The sequence below is a fragment of the Papaver somniferum genome, chromosome 5, assembly GCF_003573695.1.
Source record: "Papaver somniferum cultivar HN1 chromosome 5, ASM357369v1, whole genome shotgun sequence".
NCBI lineage: Eukaryota > Viridiplantae > Streptophyta > Magnoliopsida > Ranunculales > Papaveraceae > Papaver > Papaver somniferum.
Window position 1 is genome coordinate 20,491,371 of NC_039362.1, and position 16,693 is coordinate 20,508,063.

At 39.5% G+C, this 16,693-nt stretch overlaps 1 protein-coding gene and 1 long non-coding RNA gene across 5 annotated transcripts; both read left to right on the plus strand.

The window, feature by feature from the left end:
* Window positions 1-7,310: 7,310 nt before the first annotated feature.
* LOC113281113 (GSH-induced LITAF domain protein-like) lies at window positions 7,311-9,381 on the plus strand. The gene is made up of 3 exons (XM_026529761.1): window positions 7,311-7,737; window positions 8,812-8,938; window positions 9,033-9,381. Exons 1-3 carry the CDS (start codon window positions 7,481-7,483, stop codon window positions 9,114-9,116), a joined length of 468 nt encoding a protein of 155 aa, XP_026385546.1. The 5' UTR covers window positions 7,311-7,480; the 3' UTR covers window positions 9,117-9,381.
* A 2,691-nt stretch (window positions 9,382-12,072) lies between these two features.
* On the plus strand, window positions 12,073-16,693 carry LOC113281114. Of its 4 annotated transcripts, none has more exons than XR_003325914.1 (8): window positions 12,073-12,318; window positions 12,432-12,500; window positions 13,127-13,303; window positions 13,766-14,377; window positions 14,488-14,702; window positions 15,434-15,629; window positions 15,849-15,940; window positions 16,248-16,693. It is a non-coding gene; the product is annotated as an uncharacterized LOC113281114 (long non-coding RNA). The 4 variants fall into 4 exon arrangements; XR_003325911.1 differs by having other exon boundaries at window positions 12,075-12,318; window positions 15,434-15,536; XR_003325913.1 differs by having other exon boundaries at window positions 12,075-12,318; window positions 13,133-13,303; window positions 15,434-15,536.

The window sequence follows — 16,693 nt, forward strand, 5'->3', positions numbered from 1 at the left end:
TCTACTGATTTTGGTAATTTTGGGTGTGTGGATGAGAAACGGGTTGATCTTAGGGAGGGAAGCGAAGAGAGTTTTGAGACCAGAATAGTTGATTATGAAGGTGTGGTTGTTTATGACTTGTATCTGAAAGTAGAACTGGCTAGCAGAATGGAAAGCTACCAGGTGATTTCTAGATACTGTATTGTTGCCGACCAAAAACTTGTTGTTTGGTGAAAACAGGTGAAGCCTATTTATACAAGTCATATTGAAACGTACCCTGGTCTCGTAGGAAGTGAAAACGATTGAGTGGTGGAAGAATAGAGTAACGTGTAACCGTCAGACGTTATGCTTCCATGAAGAGGGAAGTGAATTCGTGTAACCGTCAGTCATTACGCTTCCATGATGAAGGAAATGAATTGTTTACACCGTTACTTTTCACCACCACTAATTGTCCTGCTTCATGACACTTTCTTGTAACGGGCGCATTGCACGCCGCGCGTTGTAAACCTCCAGACCAATACCCTGATGAGTACCCCCCATTTGTGACATGTTTGATGTATCGAGTGTTTTCATGGAAAACGTGTAGCAGGTCGCTATGTGTGGCAAGTAAAAGTCAAGAGACTTTGCCATAGGAAAATAGCATGTGATGCTATTAGGCTTTCCTTGGTCGGCCGCCTAAAACTTTCCACAAGTCCGTCAGTTTGGTGGACAACTTGAATGGCTGAGATTACATCTCATGAGGAAGGGTAGTCGTTAATTATGGCCACATCTTTGTTGTGTAACAAAGTGGCGCCATTAGCATAGTGGCGTCTGGCGTAGCGGGTTGCTTGGGACTTGCCGCAAGTCCGTCAGTTCAGTGGCGAACTTGGATGGCTGAGATTGAATCTCATGAGGAAGAGTGTCCATTGATTATGGCCGCATCTTGTTGTATAGCGAAGTGGCGTCATTGGCATAGTAGTGCCTGGTGGATCCATGGCATAGTGGCATGCCAGTTGCATAGCGACATACTATTAGCCGTGGCATGGCGACATGCCAGTGGCGTTGTGGCATGGCCACGCTTGTGGCGTTGTAGCATGGCCAATGCAAAGGTTTGGCTCCGTGGCCAAAATTAGGGCTTGGAGGCGTGGCCAAGGCTAGGATTTGGCGCCGTGGTAAGAATTAGGGCTTGGCGGCATGGTCAAGTCTAGGTTTTGGCGCCATGGTAAGAATTAGGGCTTGGCGGCGTGGCCAAGGCTAGGTTTTGGCGTCGTGGTAAGAATTAGGGCTTGGCGGCGTAGCCAAGGCTAGGTTTTGGCGCCATGGTAATAATTAGGGCTTGGCGGCGCGACCAAGGCTAAAGTGGCATACTACCGCGGCAGAGTGGCATGCTGGAATGTCGATCAATATGTTGTTGTGGTAAGGCGCGTTTGGCTTGCCAGTTAGTATGGTGGCGCGACAACGTGCGTTTGGCCTTTAATGTATGGTGGAAAGTTTGGAGCGTCTTTATTGGCCGAGGAAAGGGGCCGGCCAAACATAGGCGCGGATACACTTCTGGTGAAAGTGTGGCTGCTTTAGAGCGACCTGATTTGTCGATTAAAAGAGGGCCGGCCAAGCATGGGCGTGGATACACTTCTGGTGAGAGTATGGCGGCTTTAGAGCGACCTGATTGGTCGATGGAAACTGGGGCCGACAAGTATGGGCCCAGCCACAACTTATGTGCGCGTGGCTAATTTGAGGAGACACGATTAATCGAGAGAAATAGGGTCGGTTTAGGAAGGGGCGTGGCCAATGTCAAGTGCCGCCAGTTGGCCTAAGGCATGGCCACGCCTCCCTTTGCTGTGCAACTCCCTATATTTTCTGATTCTGGGCGAGGTTTTGCACCTGCTAATCTGTGGCAGATTGATTACCTAGTTCGTCTAGATTTAATTTCGACAAGCAAGGTCTGATATCTGCGCGAGGCCCAAAACCATAACTTATGCAAGTTAGTCAGGGCAATTGATTGAACTTTATGTGTTGACACAGAGTTCTTTTAAGTTCATTGACAGAGAGCAGCATGCTTTTCTGATTTGAATACCTTATGCAAAGACCTTATCCTTGATATTCGAAAATTCGTGCTACTCTGCTGCGAACGAACACAAATCATCATGTCGTATCAACATTAAGGGTTCAACCGGAGAACATAACATAGAAGGCATTCAAATGAACTTATATTAAGTGAATATAGGCGATGCGCCGAAATTTACAGAACATCTGGGATGGTTGCTACATTCGCCAGTCTGGATAAATTTCATGTAAGTATATTAAACAGCTCAATAAATATGTCAGTGGAGAGGTTAGCACTCACGGCACTGTTTCCTTACAGAGTGACGTCACATCAGATGTAAGGTTTTATAATTTTAACCCTAAGCTAAAAACCACCATCAACAGCAGGATAGGAGAAGCAGCAAAGAGAGACGTGGCCATTCCTTAAGCCAGCCGGCGCCATTTTCCATCGGCCACGCCCCATCCTAAACCGACCTTATTTTCCTCGACCAATCAGGTCGCCTTAAACTCGTCACACGCACATAAGTTGTGGTTGGTCCCATACTTGTCGACCCCATTTCCCATCGACCAATAAGGTCGCTCTAAAGCCGCCACACTCACACTAGAAGTGTAGCCACACCCATGCTTGACCGTCCCTCTTTTCTGATCAATAAGGTTGCTCTAAACTTGCCACAGTGTTAAATAGGGGAAACTGCGCCAGATGGTCACGAAGCTAATTAGCTTTCCAAAAAAACCGCGCCAACATGCCAAACGTGCCATGTTACGCCAATGAGATGAGCGGCATGCTAACATCCCACTTTGTGGCAGCATGCCAAAACATGCCATAAATATCACCCTGCGTGGTAACCTACCTCATGTTCGTGGCCAGCGCCATGATAAGCTTAAATTAGGGTTTTCTAGTCAGAAGCACGACTTTACATTAACCAAAGCCCTAATTTCCAGTCGCGGCACAAATTATACCACTTCGACCCCACAACATGCCACAAGACGTGTGGGACCTAGGAAGCCCTAGGAATGGCGCCATATCATAGCCACCCACGACAATCCTTACTCATGTGGCCGTTTCCACACCATGGCCTTGTTATAGTTCCTTTGGTGCCAGCTATGGCACCGTTTGCACAAAAAAGTGTCGCCATGCCGCGTCTGCATGCCACACACACTAATTAGGGTTTCGGCATGCCAAACCCTAATTTAGGCAAAGTTGTTACGCCAACCAAGCCAAGTAACGTTCCCCAGAGCATTGGGATTGATGTGGCAACAAGGCCAATGTTGCCACGCCACATTTCGGGTCTAACACCAATGTACCAAAATCTAGCGGCCATGGCTACGCCAGGCGCTACTTGCATCATCGTGCCACTTGCATGCACCAGCTATGTCATCCACGCCACCGTGCCGCAATGCACGTGCTAATTAAGGTTTCGATACGCCAAACCTAGTTTAGCTAAAGTCGCCATGCAAACTAGGTTAAGTGATTCTCCTAAGGCCTTAAGTTTAACTTAGCAACAGAGCCAATGTAGCCATATTTGGGTCTAACACCAATATGCCAAAACAGCTGCCACGGCTACGCCACTGGCATGCCTCTATGCCGTGGCTACACCAGACACCACTATGCCAATGATGCCAATTTTCTATACAACAAGATCTTGCCATAATCAATGGACATCCTTTCTCATGAGATGCAATCTCACCATCCAAATTCGCTGCCGAGCTGACAGACTTGTGGCAAGTCTTAGGCGACCAGCCGCTTAAATCTCGTGGCCATGGCTACGCCAGACGCCACTTATACCAACGTGCCACTGGCATGCACGAGTTATACCAGTCATGTCGCAGTACCACTGGCATACACAAAAAACGCCACTGTGCCATTACCATGCGCTAACAGAAGGTAACCATAATCAACGGCTACCCTTCCTCATGAGATGCAATCTCAGCCATTCAAGTTCGCTACCGAACTGACGGACTTGTGGCAAGTTTTAGGAGACCAGCCAAGACGTTCCTAATAGCACCACATGCTATTTTCCTAAGGCAACACTCTTGACTTTGACTTGCCGCACGTAGCAACCTGCTACACGTTTTCCACGAAAAAACTCGAGACATCAAACATGTCACAAACTGGGGGATACTCATCAGGATATTGGTCTGGCGGTTTACAGCGTGCGGCGTGCAATACGCCCGTTATAAGAAAGTGTCATGAAGCGGGACAATTAGTGGCAGCAAGAAGTAACGGGTGTAAACGGATCCACTTCCTTCATCATGGAAGCATGGATTTCTGACGGTTATACGTTACTCCACTCTTCCATCACCCAATCGTTCCCACATCCTACGAGACCAGGGTAGGTTTAAATATGACTTGTATAAATAGGCTTCACATATTTCCACCAAACAACAAGTTTTTTGTTCGGCAACAACATAGTATCCAGAAATCACCAAGAACTGATAGCTTTTCACTCTGCAAGCCAGTTCCACTTTCTGATACAAGTCATAATACAAGCCGCATCTTCAGAATTAACCATTCTAGTCTCAACACTCTCTTCGCTTCCCTCCCTAAGACCAACCCTTCTCCTTCACATTGTGGCCGAAGCAAGCCTGGAACGACCATTTCTTAGTTTAGGCCAGGATTGTACAGATTGATCTCTCGAATCAAAAGTACTCCCGCGCAGTGCATTGTCTAGGGTAGAGCTGGCAAACAAGCTGAAACCCGCGGATAAACCCGTACCCGGCCCGTGAAAATCCTAATGCGGCTTGGCTGGGTTATAAACAAGCCGGTTTAGGGTTAGAGAAATGGCAGCTTGTTAGTAAACGGGTTAATCCGTGCCCGGCCTGTAAACCCGCAGGTAAACCCGTAAACCCATGTACAATAATAATTAATAAATTACATTTAATTTTCACCGTTGGATTATGTAGGACTGGGTCAATACTTAATGCTATCCCTACGTTAAACCTATAAAAACACTAAAACCCTAGACAGATCGTTTCATTCTTCTTCTTCTTCCTCTTTCTTTTCTTTGTTCTCCCACCGTCTTCTCCTGCGGCCGCGGCTGCGCCTCCCTTCTCAGTCCTCAGTCCTCACCACCTCCATCACTCCTGCTGTTGATTAAATTTTTGTTGTTGCTGCTGCTAAGTTTCCTTCACAAGTTGATCAACGAGGTGATTCAGAGTTCAGACACAAAGAAAAAAGTAATTTAGGGTTCTTTGATTTCATAACTAATTACTATAAAATTGATTATGAATAGAGGAATTAAAGGATGGGTTTTTATTTGGATGGATGTTTTGATTAGCACTTGACTGATTTATGTGATTGTGTTGAGATTTTATACGCAACAGGCTCAAACTATGTGGTTTTAACTAGGGATTTGCTTATTTATGTGATTGTGTTTATTGCAAGCAATTGTCTCAAAGCCAGTAGCCGTCATTCCATGAAAATGTTAGGTTTTATTTTAATTTGGGCTTGGCTACAGTTGGTTCTTTACATTTTCATTCATCTTTACTGATTGTATGCTTTGTTTGGCAACACCTAGTGACTAGTGTTACCTTGAAAGAACAAAGTGGTGGTTTATTTAGTGAAATTCCTTGCTTGTTGTTTCTCTGTTGAGTATTATCCATGACTGGGTTCTGGGAATCTGGTTGTTAAGACTTAAATTGTGTTTATTAAATTCAACAATGGAGCATAATGTTGATGTATTACATGCTTCAGGCTAGTTTCATGTATTCAAGATAATAATGCGTATGGTGGATAACTGGACATCATCTTCAATTTATTGTTAAGTTTTGCAATTTTCTTGACCCTTTCATTATATTTTTAAATTTTGGTGTGACACGGTGACTGTTAAATCTGTTTGTTGAATTGAATCGAAATATCAAATGAATTAGATGGATGCTAGGTTGCAGAGAAGGAGCTTTAGATGGCCTGAATGTGGCCGGATATAGACCAGAATTCAGAGGAAACTCTGTCAAATTGGTTTCTGACGAGTTGACTCACCAGAAACCAGCCAACCCGTGAACCCGCAAGCTTTACCCGTTACGGGCGCGGGTTGAAGAAATGACCACCCGTGAAGAATATCAACCCGCAGGTTTTAGCCCATGTTAATCCGAACCCGTGTAACTCGTAACAAGCCCGCCCCGGCCCGCCCGTTTTCCAGCTCTAGTCTAGGGTATAGATTCGTTTCTCATCCACACACCCAAAATTACCAAAATCAGCAGAAACAGTTTTCACCCACAAACACACATGCTTAAAATATAACATGATATATATGTGTAACCTCAAGTTACACATATTGTAACAAAAAACAGTATCTCTACATCAATTTGAAGTTGTTCTTCTGAAACAAAATTGTTTCTTCATACTCCTCTCAGTATCAACAAAAAGTAAACAACAAATTCTCAGATCGGACATGCAAGAACAACAAATAATTAAAAAAAAATTGAAAAAAAGATTTGAAATCAAACCAAAATAAAATTCTTACCTAGATTTGTTGTTTTCTTTCTTATGAAACAATGTTTTTTCTATTCCTCTTCTCAGTATCAACCAACCTGTTGTAAGTATCAACCAAATCATGTTCAGTATCAACCAAATCAAAAAGTGAAAAAACTAGATCCAAATCATAAAATTCGAAATCAATGGAATTGAAAACTAGATCGATAACACACCCATGTTGATTTCTCTATTCCAACATGTCTTCTTCCTCTTCTCAGACTCAACAAAATCGAAACAAAACAAAAATCGAAGATCAGTAGAAGATCGAAATCAAACAATCGATCAGAAAAACTAATGAATCAAACCTATTTGATACAAACAGAAAAGATAAATTGATACAAACCTATTTGTTGTTCTTCAATGCATTGTCTCAATCTCGTCAGATCTGAAATCTAGTGAATAACATCAACAAATTGAGAAAAATAATAACGAATCCTTGTTCTTCCTCTTGTCTTCAACACAACAGCAAACTAACGAATCCTTGTTCTTCAATGCAACGATTCGTGTAAAAAAAAATCTAATTCTGTTTCTGAAGAAAAAATTAACGAAAGCAGAGAGAAGAGAGAGCTAAAAAACTGATTTGATTTTATGTTTATGTTATAAAACAACTATAATTACTGGAGGTTAATTTTGATATTTTTTAAATTTATTAAAAAAGGTGATAACATCAGCAATCTAGAAGAATTCAAACCCCCGCACCAAAAATAAAAATTCCGGGCTTAGAAATATTAAAAAGTGAAAGTATGGAGTTGATAGCTAATGATCCATTTAGTGGGGCTTCTCTATATTGAACCCATATAGTTAGGGGTATCTGTTATTTTTCACAAGTAACGAAGTTGGAAGACGGAAAGAAAGAAAGTTCTTAGAAATTACTTCAATTCCAACGCGGTATAGAATTTTACGCAGTCGGATCATTATATAAACTCTTCCTCTCTGTAGACAGAAGAAGACTGCTTCAGAAATTACTTCAATTTTACTCCGATCAAAATTCCTTGAATCAAAATAATGGCTGCGAAATATGAAGAACCAGCAATCGGGATTCCATACAACCCAAACTATCAAAATCCAGTACCTTTACAACAACAGAGTCATCAAGGGCAAGGATATTTCATGAGTGAAAATCCATATCAATCAGGAATGATCCCACCAAACGCAGTTTTCGTCGATCCAAAAGGAATTCCATTACAGCAAACTATCTTTAGAGATACTCCTGCTCCTTTCAATTGTGTCTACTGTGGTTCTTCTGGAATCACTACCGTCAAGTAAGTACATGTTTAACTTCAGATTTATCTGTTTCATTTCGTTGATTTGGGAATTTTGGGTGTATGTTTGATTTTATTTAGTTGTATTCTGGGAATTCTTGTTAATAATGTCTTTCGGGTCTTCAAATTTTGTATTCAAATGTTGAATTCGTGTTGAATTAGTCAATTGTTTTCCAATTTTAGTGCACTTCAGTTGTTGAATTTGATTATGTTAAAGTGATTATGAGGGAGAAAATGAAACCCTAGAATTACTTATGAATGTATTTATACGGTCCACACAAGTTTTTGGCCTAAGTTTGCACAAGTATTGAGTAGCGTGGGTAGATGAAGGGATGGGAATGCAATATCACACTCAGCCCTAGTTCAGGACGTAGTAGGGAGAAAAGGTTGCGTTTCTACTCCTTTTCCAACTCTTGTTTTGCCCTGTACTGGTGTAAATAGGGTACAAGTATTGAGTAGCAGTGGGTAGATGAAGGGATGGGAATGCAATATCACACTCAGCCCTAGTTCAGGACGTAGTAGGGAGAAAAGGTTGCGTTTCTACTCCTTTTCCAACTCTTGTTTTGCCCTGTACTGGTGTAAATAGGGTACAAGCTGCAGTTTGTTGCTGTTTTGTTATATTTGGGTCTGCTTCTGTGGTAAAGTATAAATCGGATTGATTTTTGAGTAGTGTTTGAAGTTAAGAATTGAGGTTATATAGCCAACCGTTCTTCAACTTAATTCACTTGGTTGTTGAATCTGATCATGTCAAAGAGCCAAAGAGGGTCTTGTTCTAATCGTTGTATTCATACCCTTCTCTGAAAGTGTTGCGTCTAGCTTTGACTAGAGATGGGGAGATGAAGGGATGGAGAAACTGAAAATGTGGGTAGTAGGGAAAATTGGGCTAAGCTTATATTCTCAGCCCTTGTTAGCAGCGTAGTAGGCCGGATTTGTACTGTCTCAACCCTCACTTTCCCAGTGCAAATAACATAAATGCTGCATTTTTGGTTGATTGTTTTTAATCTCTGAACATCTTTTAGCTCTTATCAGTTACACCAATTGGTCTAAATTCTGTCCATCTTATACGTGATGCAGGTCGAAACCAAGTCTAGCAGCTGTTGTGGGTTGCATGATGCCGTTCATGCTCGGGATATGCTTTCTTTGTCCATCAATGGATTGTCTCTGGCATAAATATCATTACTGCCCACACTGCAATGAAAAGGTAGTCGTTCTTTCTGACTATCCATCTCAATTGTCATGTTTAGTGTTCACAGCGTAACTGAAAAACTATATTTTGAATGGCATTATCATCACAGGTTGCTGATTTTGAGAAATCAGATATGTGTGCGGTGATGGATGCTGCATCTTGGACCCAGACGAGCTTCGCAGTACCTGCTTAAATGTTTTTCTCTGCACTGTTTGAAAAATGTGTTGTTCTTAGGAGCTTATGATGTCACACTTCATAGTGATTTATTGGTTTTACCTTTCCCCTTTAGTGGGGGCTAGCCTTCTTTGGTATATTGTAGTTCTGTAATAGAAGTTTGATTATAACTAAAACAGAGCTGATAGTACTATACATGATTATATAGGTTTGTATACTCTGTGTGAAACGGAAACGATGATTACTATCTCCCAACATCTTATTAGTCAAGTTCTTTCATTCTATCACATACGCAGAAAAAATGCGCCAGTTTCTTAGTATGCACTTTCATGGCCTCGGTTTCTTAGTATGCAGTGGACTCTCATGGCGAATCTTTTATTTTATGTCTGCAAACTGAAAAACCAGACATGTTCTACTTTTTGTAACTACTGTTTCACTGGTAGTCACCTCAGTTTAGATATACGGCTGTAGGTTAAACGTGCATGCATAATAGGAATACTAAGTTATCAGCACGCAAAGGACTTGCGTGATTCAACAAATGCTTATGTCCGAGGGAGTTTTGAGTATGAGTTTCACCACCTTTTGAACGAGGTTATGAGATGGGAAAATTAGGGGGAGATCCAAAAAAAATAATATTTTTATTGTCATGCCCACAATTAATTTTGGGTACAGTGACACCCATAATTATATGAAATTATTAAATATGTCTGCATGACGGATTAATACTATTTTTTTCAGGGATAACTCGTTATGCACCCTAATTTTTCAAGGGTATAATTGGCAACACAACTTGGACATTACATATCTAAAAATCCGTGCCTTGGAATTTTACAAATTTTATATCGTTGGAAATCTTTTTAAGAGAGCTATGCAACGAGTACAAACAAGAATATCAAATTTTTGTTTTTCACGAAAAAATCGGAGGTGATCACCAATTTATGTAAATTTTTCGAAAACTTGATACATAACCATTATGCAGCCACCAAAAAAGATGCATAACACATTCTGCAGACGCATAACGAGTTATGCAACCATTTTCTCGACTGCATAACAAAGTTATGCATCTATAACAAGTTATGTCAGCATTGTTTTGGTTGATTTAGTGCGTACATAAAAAAAATGATGCATAATGCAGTATGCATCCATATTTACGGATGCATATCAGGTTATGCATCTATTTTCTCGATGCATAAAAGATTGTGCAACAATTTTCTCGATGCATAATGCATTATGCAACAATATTTTGGATGCATATCAAGTGATGCATCCATTTTCATCTATGACAAGTTATGTAGCCACTGTTTTGGTTGATTTTAGTGGATACAGAAAAAATTGATGCATAATGCATTATCCAGCCATATTTTTGGATGCATAATGCGTTATGCAGCCATATTTTTGGATGCATATCAGGTTATGCAGCTATTTTCTTGATGCATGAAAGATTATGCAGACATTTTCTCGACCGCATGACATGTTATGCGGTCATAACAACGTGTCATGTATAACTAGCCACCAACTTTACAACTCACAATTAATTTTGAGTTGTGAAGATATATAGTGCCTTGGTCCATCAATCTATCAATGAAGGCATGATGTTTGTCTTTTTAGCAATGACAAATTACAGACCTTTAACGCTTAAAAATTCTAAGCATAGTTAACCCTAATTCCAAAATGCCGATCCATAAAAAACTCGAATTCCAAAACAAAACAAAAAAAATAAAGAAATTTGTATTCAACATAAAACCAACCTGACATTGCTTGACTTTGATGATAAGTTCTTTCTGAACACAAAACACTTCTTCTAAAACTTTAGTAGCTTCAAGAACATTCCCACCAATATTCTCAGCAGATAAGATCCTACCAACAAATTGATCAATTAGATTTTGATATGCAGAGATTGATGGATCTAATTGTGCATTATCATCACCAACGCCACTAATTCCTGTTGAACCATAACAAAATCCAGAAGAAAGTGATTCTAAACGTTGCACTGCAGATTCTAATCTCTGTATCAGTTTTTCCTCCATTTTCTATTTCTAAGGCTTCTATCAAAACGCAGGGAAACTTAAAAAACTTGTTTATGAGATGTTTGTCCGAGGAAAAACAGAAAGGGAAAAGTAACGACCGTATAAGAGGGGATGTAAGAAATTCTTCTTTCCTGGCTCTCTTGAGTTAAAATACAACCCAAACTTCTACATCATCTTGAGCTCCCGATTCTTCGAACACAACCACCAAAACCCATTTAATCAATCAGTCTCAGATCCCCTTTTCTTTGTTGATTTCAGTTTTGCAACTTCACCAAATTCCTTATCTGATTTTCTAAAACTTCATTCATAATCAATTACAATCAATTACATCAACAAATCAGACCCTAACTTCTTCCTCTCAAACATTACCTCAACTGTAGATGATTCGAATCACAAACGAACCCTTGAATACACCCAATCCAGTTGACAAACGGACCCAACTTGGTTGCTGCAATTTCTAATCTCAATCGAGATTTTAGACTCCGTCGGCAGATAGGAAAGAAAGCTGTAGGGAGATACGAATCTGAGAAGAAGAAGAAGAAAGATCGAAACATAATTTTAGAAATTATGGGTTTGAGAATAATTTTCTTCCAGAAACTGGGTGCGCGCCTGTGTTTTTCTGAGCGTGGGTTTCGTAGTGGAAAAGTCTGGGAGAATGAGTCTCCCTGTAGTTTTCACTTATGAGATTACAAGTCTGCCGAGTCATTATCTAGACAGAATAATTTCTAGCCAAAAGGCCTCAGTAACCCAGGTGCTATTTATAAGGGTCTGAATCTACCCGTTTAGTTTAGGGTTCGACTTTTACAATATCATCTAACGGCTTAAACGTGCATTTGACTCCGCGTAATTATTGACTTACACGTGGAAGAAAAATCTGCGTAATTATTGACTTACACGTGGAAGAAAATCTAAAGAGTAAAAATATGGCGATGGTTGGTTTCAGAGGGAAACGAATTATATTGGAATCCAGTTTCTCGAAGTTTCAAGCCGGATTCTCCCTTCTTCGCATCAGGCAATATTTGAAAGAGAGCTTCTCTGGCCGTCTCCTTTTCATTTCCCTAACCATTTTTTTAAGTGATCAATTTTTCTAAATGTGGAATTTTGGTTTTTTCTCTTAAATCTGATTATGATTGTTTGATGTTTCAACTAATCTTGGATAGTTGTTATCAGAATCTTCAATTTTCAATTATGAGGGTCCGTGTGTTTACCCTCAAAATTTTCAATTTTCTTGTGTTTTCTGTATGGTATTCAACGATCAGTGCTTTTATGTTTTACTTATAGGGCATCTCGTTGTTTTCTTTATTTAGGTTGCGTTTTGATATAACTGAAGATGAAATGTAATAACAACTTCAATATATAGAAGATGAAGAAGCCTGGTAAGGAATCCAACTTGTTTTTATTACTGTTCTAGTTTCTCTTATCCATTTTCGTTCAAGAGCTAATTAAGAGTACGTATTATAGGGTCTTTCGCACCAGTAACATATTCTGGGACTGTTTGTTTGTATTGTTCTAACTCCTCAGTGTCGAACCAATGATGCATGATTCAGCTAGAAATGGACCCCTTACTGGCTAGATACTAACCAGATAACTGTATACAAGAAAAAGCAATCTTACCTCGGGTTCAACCAATATGTATGTTTTGCGGTTTAGTGAAAAAAAAATCTTTGCTGCGGTTTGATGGAAATTTTGGATGGTTTTTTAGATGGATATTTGAAATTCTGTAGCCCTAGCTGACATCTGTTGATACTTGGAAACCATTTGCAGTTTCGTGTCTGTGAAATTTCTCTACTTATCAACCATAGGCAAGTTTACTGGCTTTCATTCAACATTATCCCTAAGAATTGTACCGTATCTTTTATTTTGCCATTAATAGTTTAATGTTTTATTGTTGTTACCGAGTTGTTGTTCTTCATCCACTGTATATCAGCTTCCATTTTTTGTATGTGCTTCTTTTTTGTTGTGTTCCAAGATCCTTGGTCTTCTTGACCTTATACTTCTTTAGGGGCAGGGGTCTATACTGTCCAATTGTTGGGTGTGGTGCACGACTAAATTCTTTGGAGGACTTTGAAGGAACTACCATCCTCGGCATACTGCATCCTGTTCAGTGTGCTCAAGAGTGTTCCCAACGTCACGCCTGCTCAGTATACATGTCTCTGAAGTGCATGCTTCTTTTTTTCAGGTAAAAGTTGCACGAGGCTTTACAATGGTACTTCTCATTTACTTGTATTGATTTCCTATATGATAATTTTGTCTAAGTACTTGCCCAATGTTCTATGTTGATCACCACTACAGATATTTATAAACTCTTATGCAAAAATTGCATTGTATATATAGTTAGTAATGTCAATAATTAATATTGACACACAGAGACACAATAATACCTCATGGGTAAATATCAGCAAGTAGAAAATATGATCTGTCATTGTGGTGTCCATTCAAGTTAAGCATTTATATACACACATGAGGTCCTGATAATATAGCTCAACTTTTTACAAGAGTCTAAACCATGATCTTAGATGTGATTATCTGTGTCCAACCGAAAATTGAAGCGAGAGCTTTTCCCTTTCCTGCACTAAGTGATTTCATCATTTACTATAAATTTTGAACACTTGATCAATTATCATTTGTATGGCTGAAACAGTATGAATCCTTGTGAAATGAAGCTAAAAGCTGCAAAAGTTGGCAGCAAAACCTTGGAGACAAGCGTAAGTTCCAAAGTCTTCCGAGTTCATCGAAAAGGCCCGACCATCCAAGAAACATCGGCAGAAGAAGCATCATGCGCAAAAATAACCTGATAATAATAGTAAGAGGATCAGTAAGAAAGATGATAAAGAGGCAAGCAGAATGGCTGTGAATAAGACTATAGATAGCCTTGTTTCTGCACTTCCAGACTGAGCACATTAGACTATTCTCCTTCTTCAGTCAGTATTGGGAGACGCCACAATCAAGTTTTTACATTTGTTCCACGGGCTGTACAACAGAACAGAAAACATAACCTTTCTGTTAAGGGCTCAGAAGGATGATTGCCGTATTTCAAGATGATGATTCTGCTTACAGGTTTTCTTTGTAATTCAAAGCTAGAAAATTCAGTGCTATCTAGCAGGTTAAGTGTTCTCGGACATATTTATGATATTTCTGCACTTTTCCAAATCATGTTGCCAAGTTCAACATATTACTCAAGGCATCTTTTCTTCAGTCTCAACACAAGTTCTGTTGTTTTTACGATTTCATCCCGAGTCGGTGCAATTATAAGGTCAGATATATAATAAGCTTTTTCAATATGTACACGATCTACTAGTTTGTAACTATGTTAATCACATTGGATAATAAACTCTAACTAGATTCTTCTAACTTAATTCACAGCACAAGATTTTTTAATGAGTCAGCAACTCAGGTTGCATTATTCATAATCATCACAGAAGAAGGCCATTGGCGATGGCACATTTTGTGTGCAAGGTGGATTAGTACTGCCAGGACTACCACTACAACTATAATGAAACCAATCCCATCACTGAGCTGAACTTTCGTCTAATCAGATATGAGCCGCAGTGCTCTTGCTTTTACTTCATTTTTAAGTGGTAAGTTGATTTGTTGACGAGTTTCTATCTGGTCAAGGTGTACAGAGATGCATCTCCATTTTTCTTTTACACTAAATCCTGATATCTTTACATTAAATGCAGCGTTCATCTTAAGAAACAATGTATAGGTCTTGTTTGGTATTTTGGGACTGGGACAAAATACCTGGTCCCAATCCCAAATACTGGTTCTTGCAGGTGCATTTTGTTTTGACACAAGGTGCATACTGTTCATAGAGGTGTTGTCTGTTAACTTCTAAATTTTTACAGCTTAGGAAAAGGGAACCATGTGGACTGGGAATGTCGACACAGGTTATATACTTGCATACCTTTCAAGTTTAACTTGTTCACTGATGCTCTTATACTTTAGACACTAAAATGTATCTCTACGTACTACGTACCAGAGTATTCAGTCAACTTTCGACTCTATTAGCCTTAAATTGGTGACCGTGTCCTTCCTTTTCTTTTAAAGCATCTTTCTGCCATTTGTTTCTGCTGTCAGTGCATGATCTCAAGTCATAAGTATTGGAGTCAGAATTTTGTAGAAACTAGTGCAATATCAAGCCAGTGGACATGGTTTTCTTTATGATCAAGCCAAATATTGCAGATTTCTGTGTTCATATTTGCGGGTTAATGATCTCAATGTATATGAATAGTGATACCTTCATCCGCAATCTACCAACATACCAAACATTTAATATGTGTTTCTTAATTTATTTATTATGTGCTTGAAGGGGTTCGAGCAATACCCAGAATTCCTATCAAGCAAATTTTACATCTCTGGAGAGTGCTATGCTGGGATATATGTGCCTACTCTGGCTTCTGAAGTTGTGAAGGGTAATTATCCTTATTGATCTGAAATAGTAGGCCTGCAATTCTTTTGTGCCATTTTCCCACGGTATGGGCCTTGTCCCAGATGTTCTGTTAGAGGTGGGTTGACATATAAGATGCAAGTCTGAAATAGTAAAGTTACAACTATTCTTGTGTCAGGCCAAGGGTAAAACTCTTCTGAATAACTTTTCAACTAAACATGATCTTGTAATATCTTTGGTAATTACTTTATGATACCAATACTTAAAGCAATCAATAAGTTATGTATCAATGTCAAAGAATGGAGTTGTAACAGCATTATGTTTATCTCATATGCAGATGGCCAGCAGTCTCACCACTGGAAGTGTCTTAACTACTGCAGCTGAGAAGCAAAGACATTTGCAGGCTTCTCTTGCTTTTGAATGTAAAAGGTATGCTTCTTATTCAGGGTATTTTATACTCCTGGAGTAACATTTCTTCATGTTTGTATAGTATTTCGAACCAGAAAACTTGCAATCTGTCTTGGCACTTCAAATTCCATGCCTAAGACACAATAACTGTTTCATGCTTCATGTAAATGTGGAAACAGAGAGAATGAATGAAAGAGTGTAATTCACCCATAGGAGAGACTTCTTTTCTATGCACTTGGCATTGTTACAACATATAGCAGCACCCACTTTAGGGTTAGCTAGAAAACATCTACTTACGCTATTCCTAACATTTGCACTAACTGTACAGAACTCTCAGATTGAAACTCATTTCAACACTCCCTCTCAACGTGGCGTGTAGATAGACATCTCGCATGGCTTGCTTGTCGAGGAAAGAGTTGAATGGGTGACTTGGTGTTGAATTATGAATCTCATGGTCAGGTTACATGAGATACTGCAGTGTGTGCGTGCAGTAATTGTGTAAAGTATAGTCTGGGTTCATACGTTTGTTTAATGTAGAAATAGTGTACAGAGATTTGTGAACAATGCTTAGATATTTTTACCTGATTGAGACTCACTTCCGAGTGTTTTTACACTCTTTCATTCACTCTCTCTTGATTTCCACATGGTATTAGAGCTCAAGTGAGAGAGAAAAGAAAACTCATCTTAGTTCTCTTCTTTAACTTGATCTATTGTTGCTTCAATTTGCGATTAAGACCCTGAAGTTAGATACAAAGCTGGTTTAAAGAAGCTTTT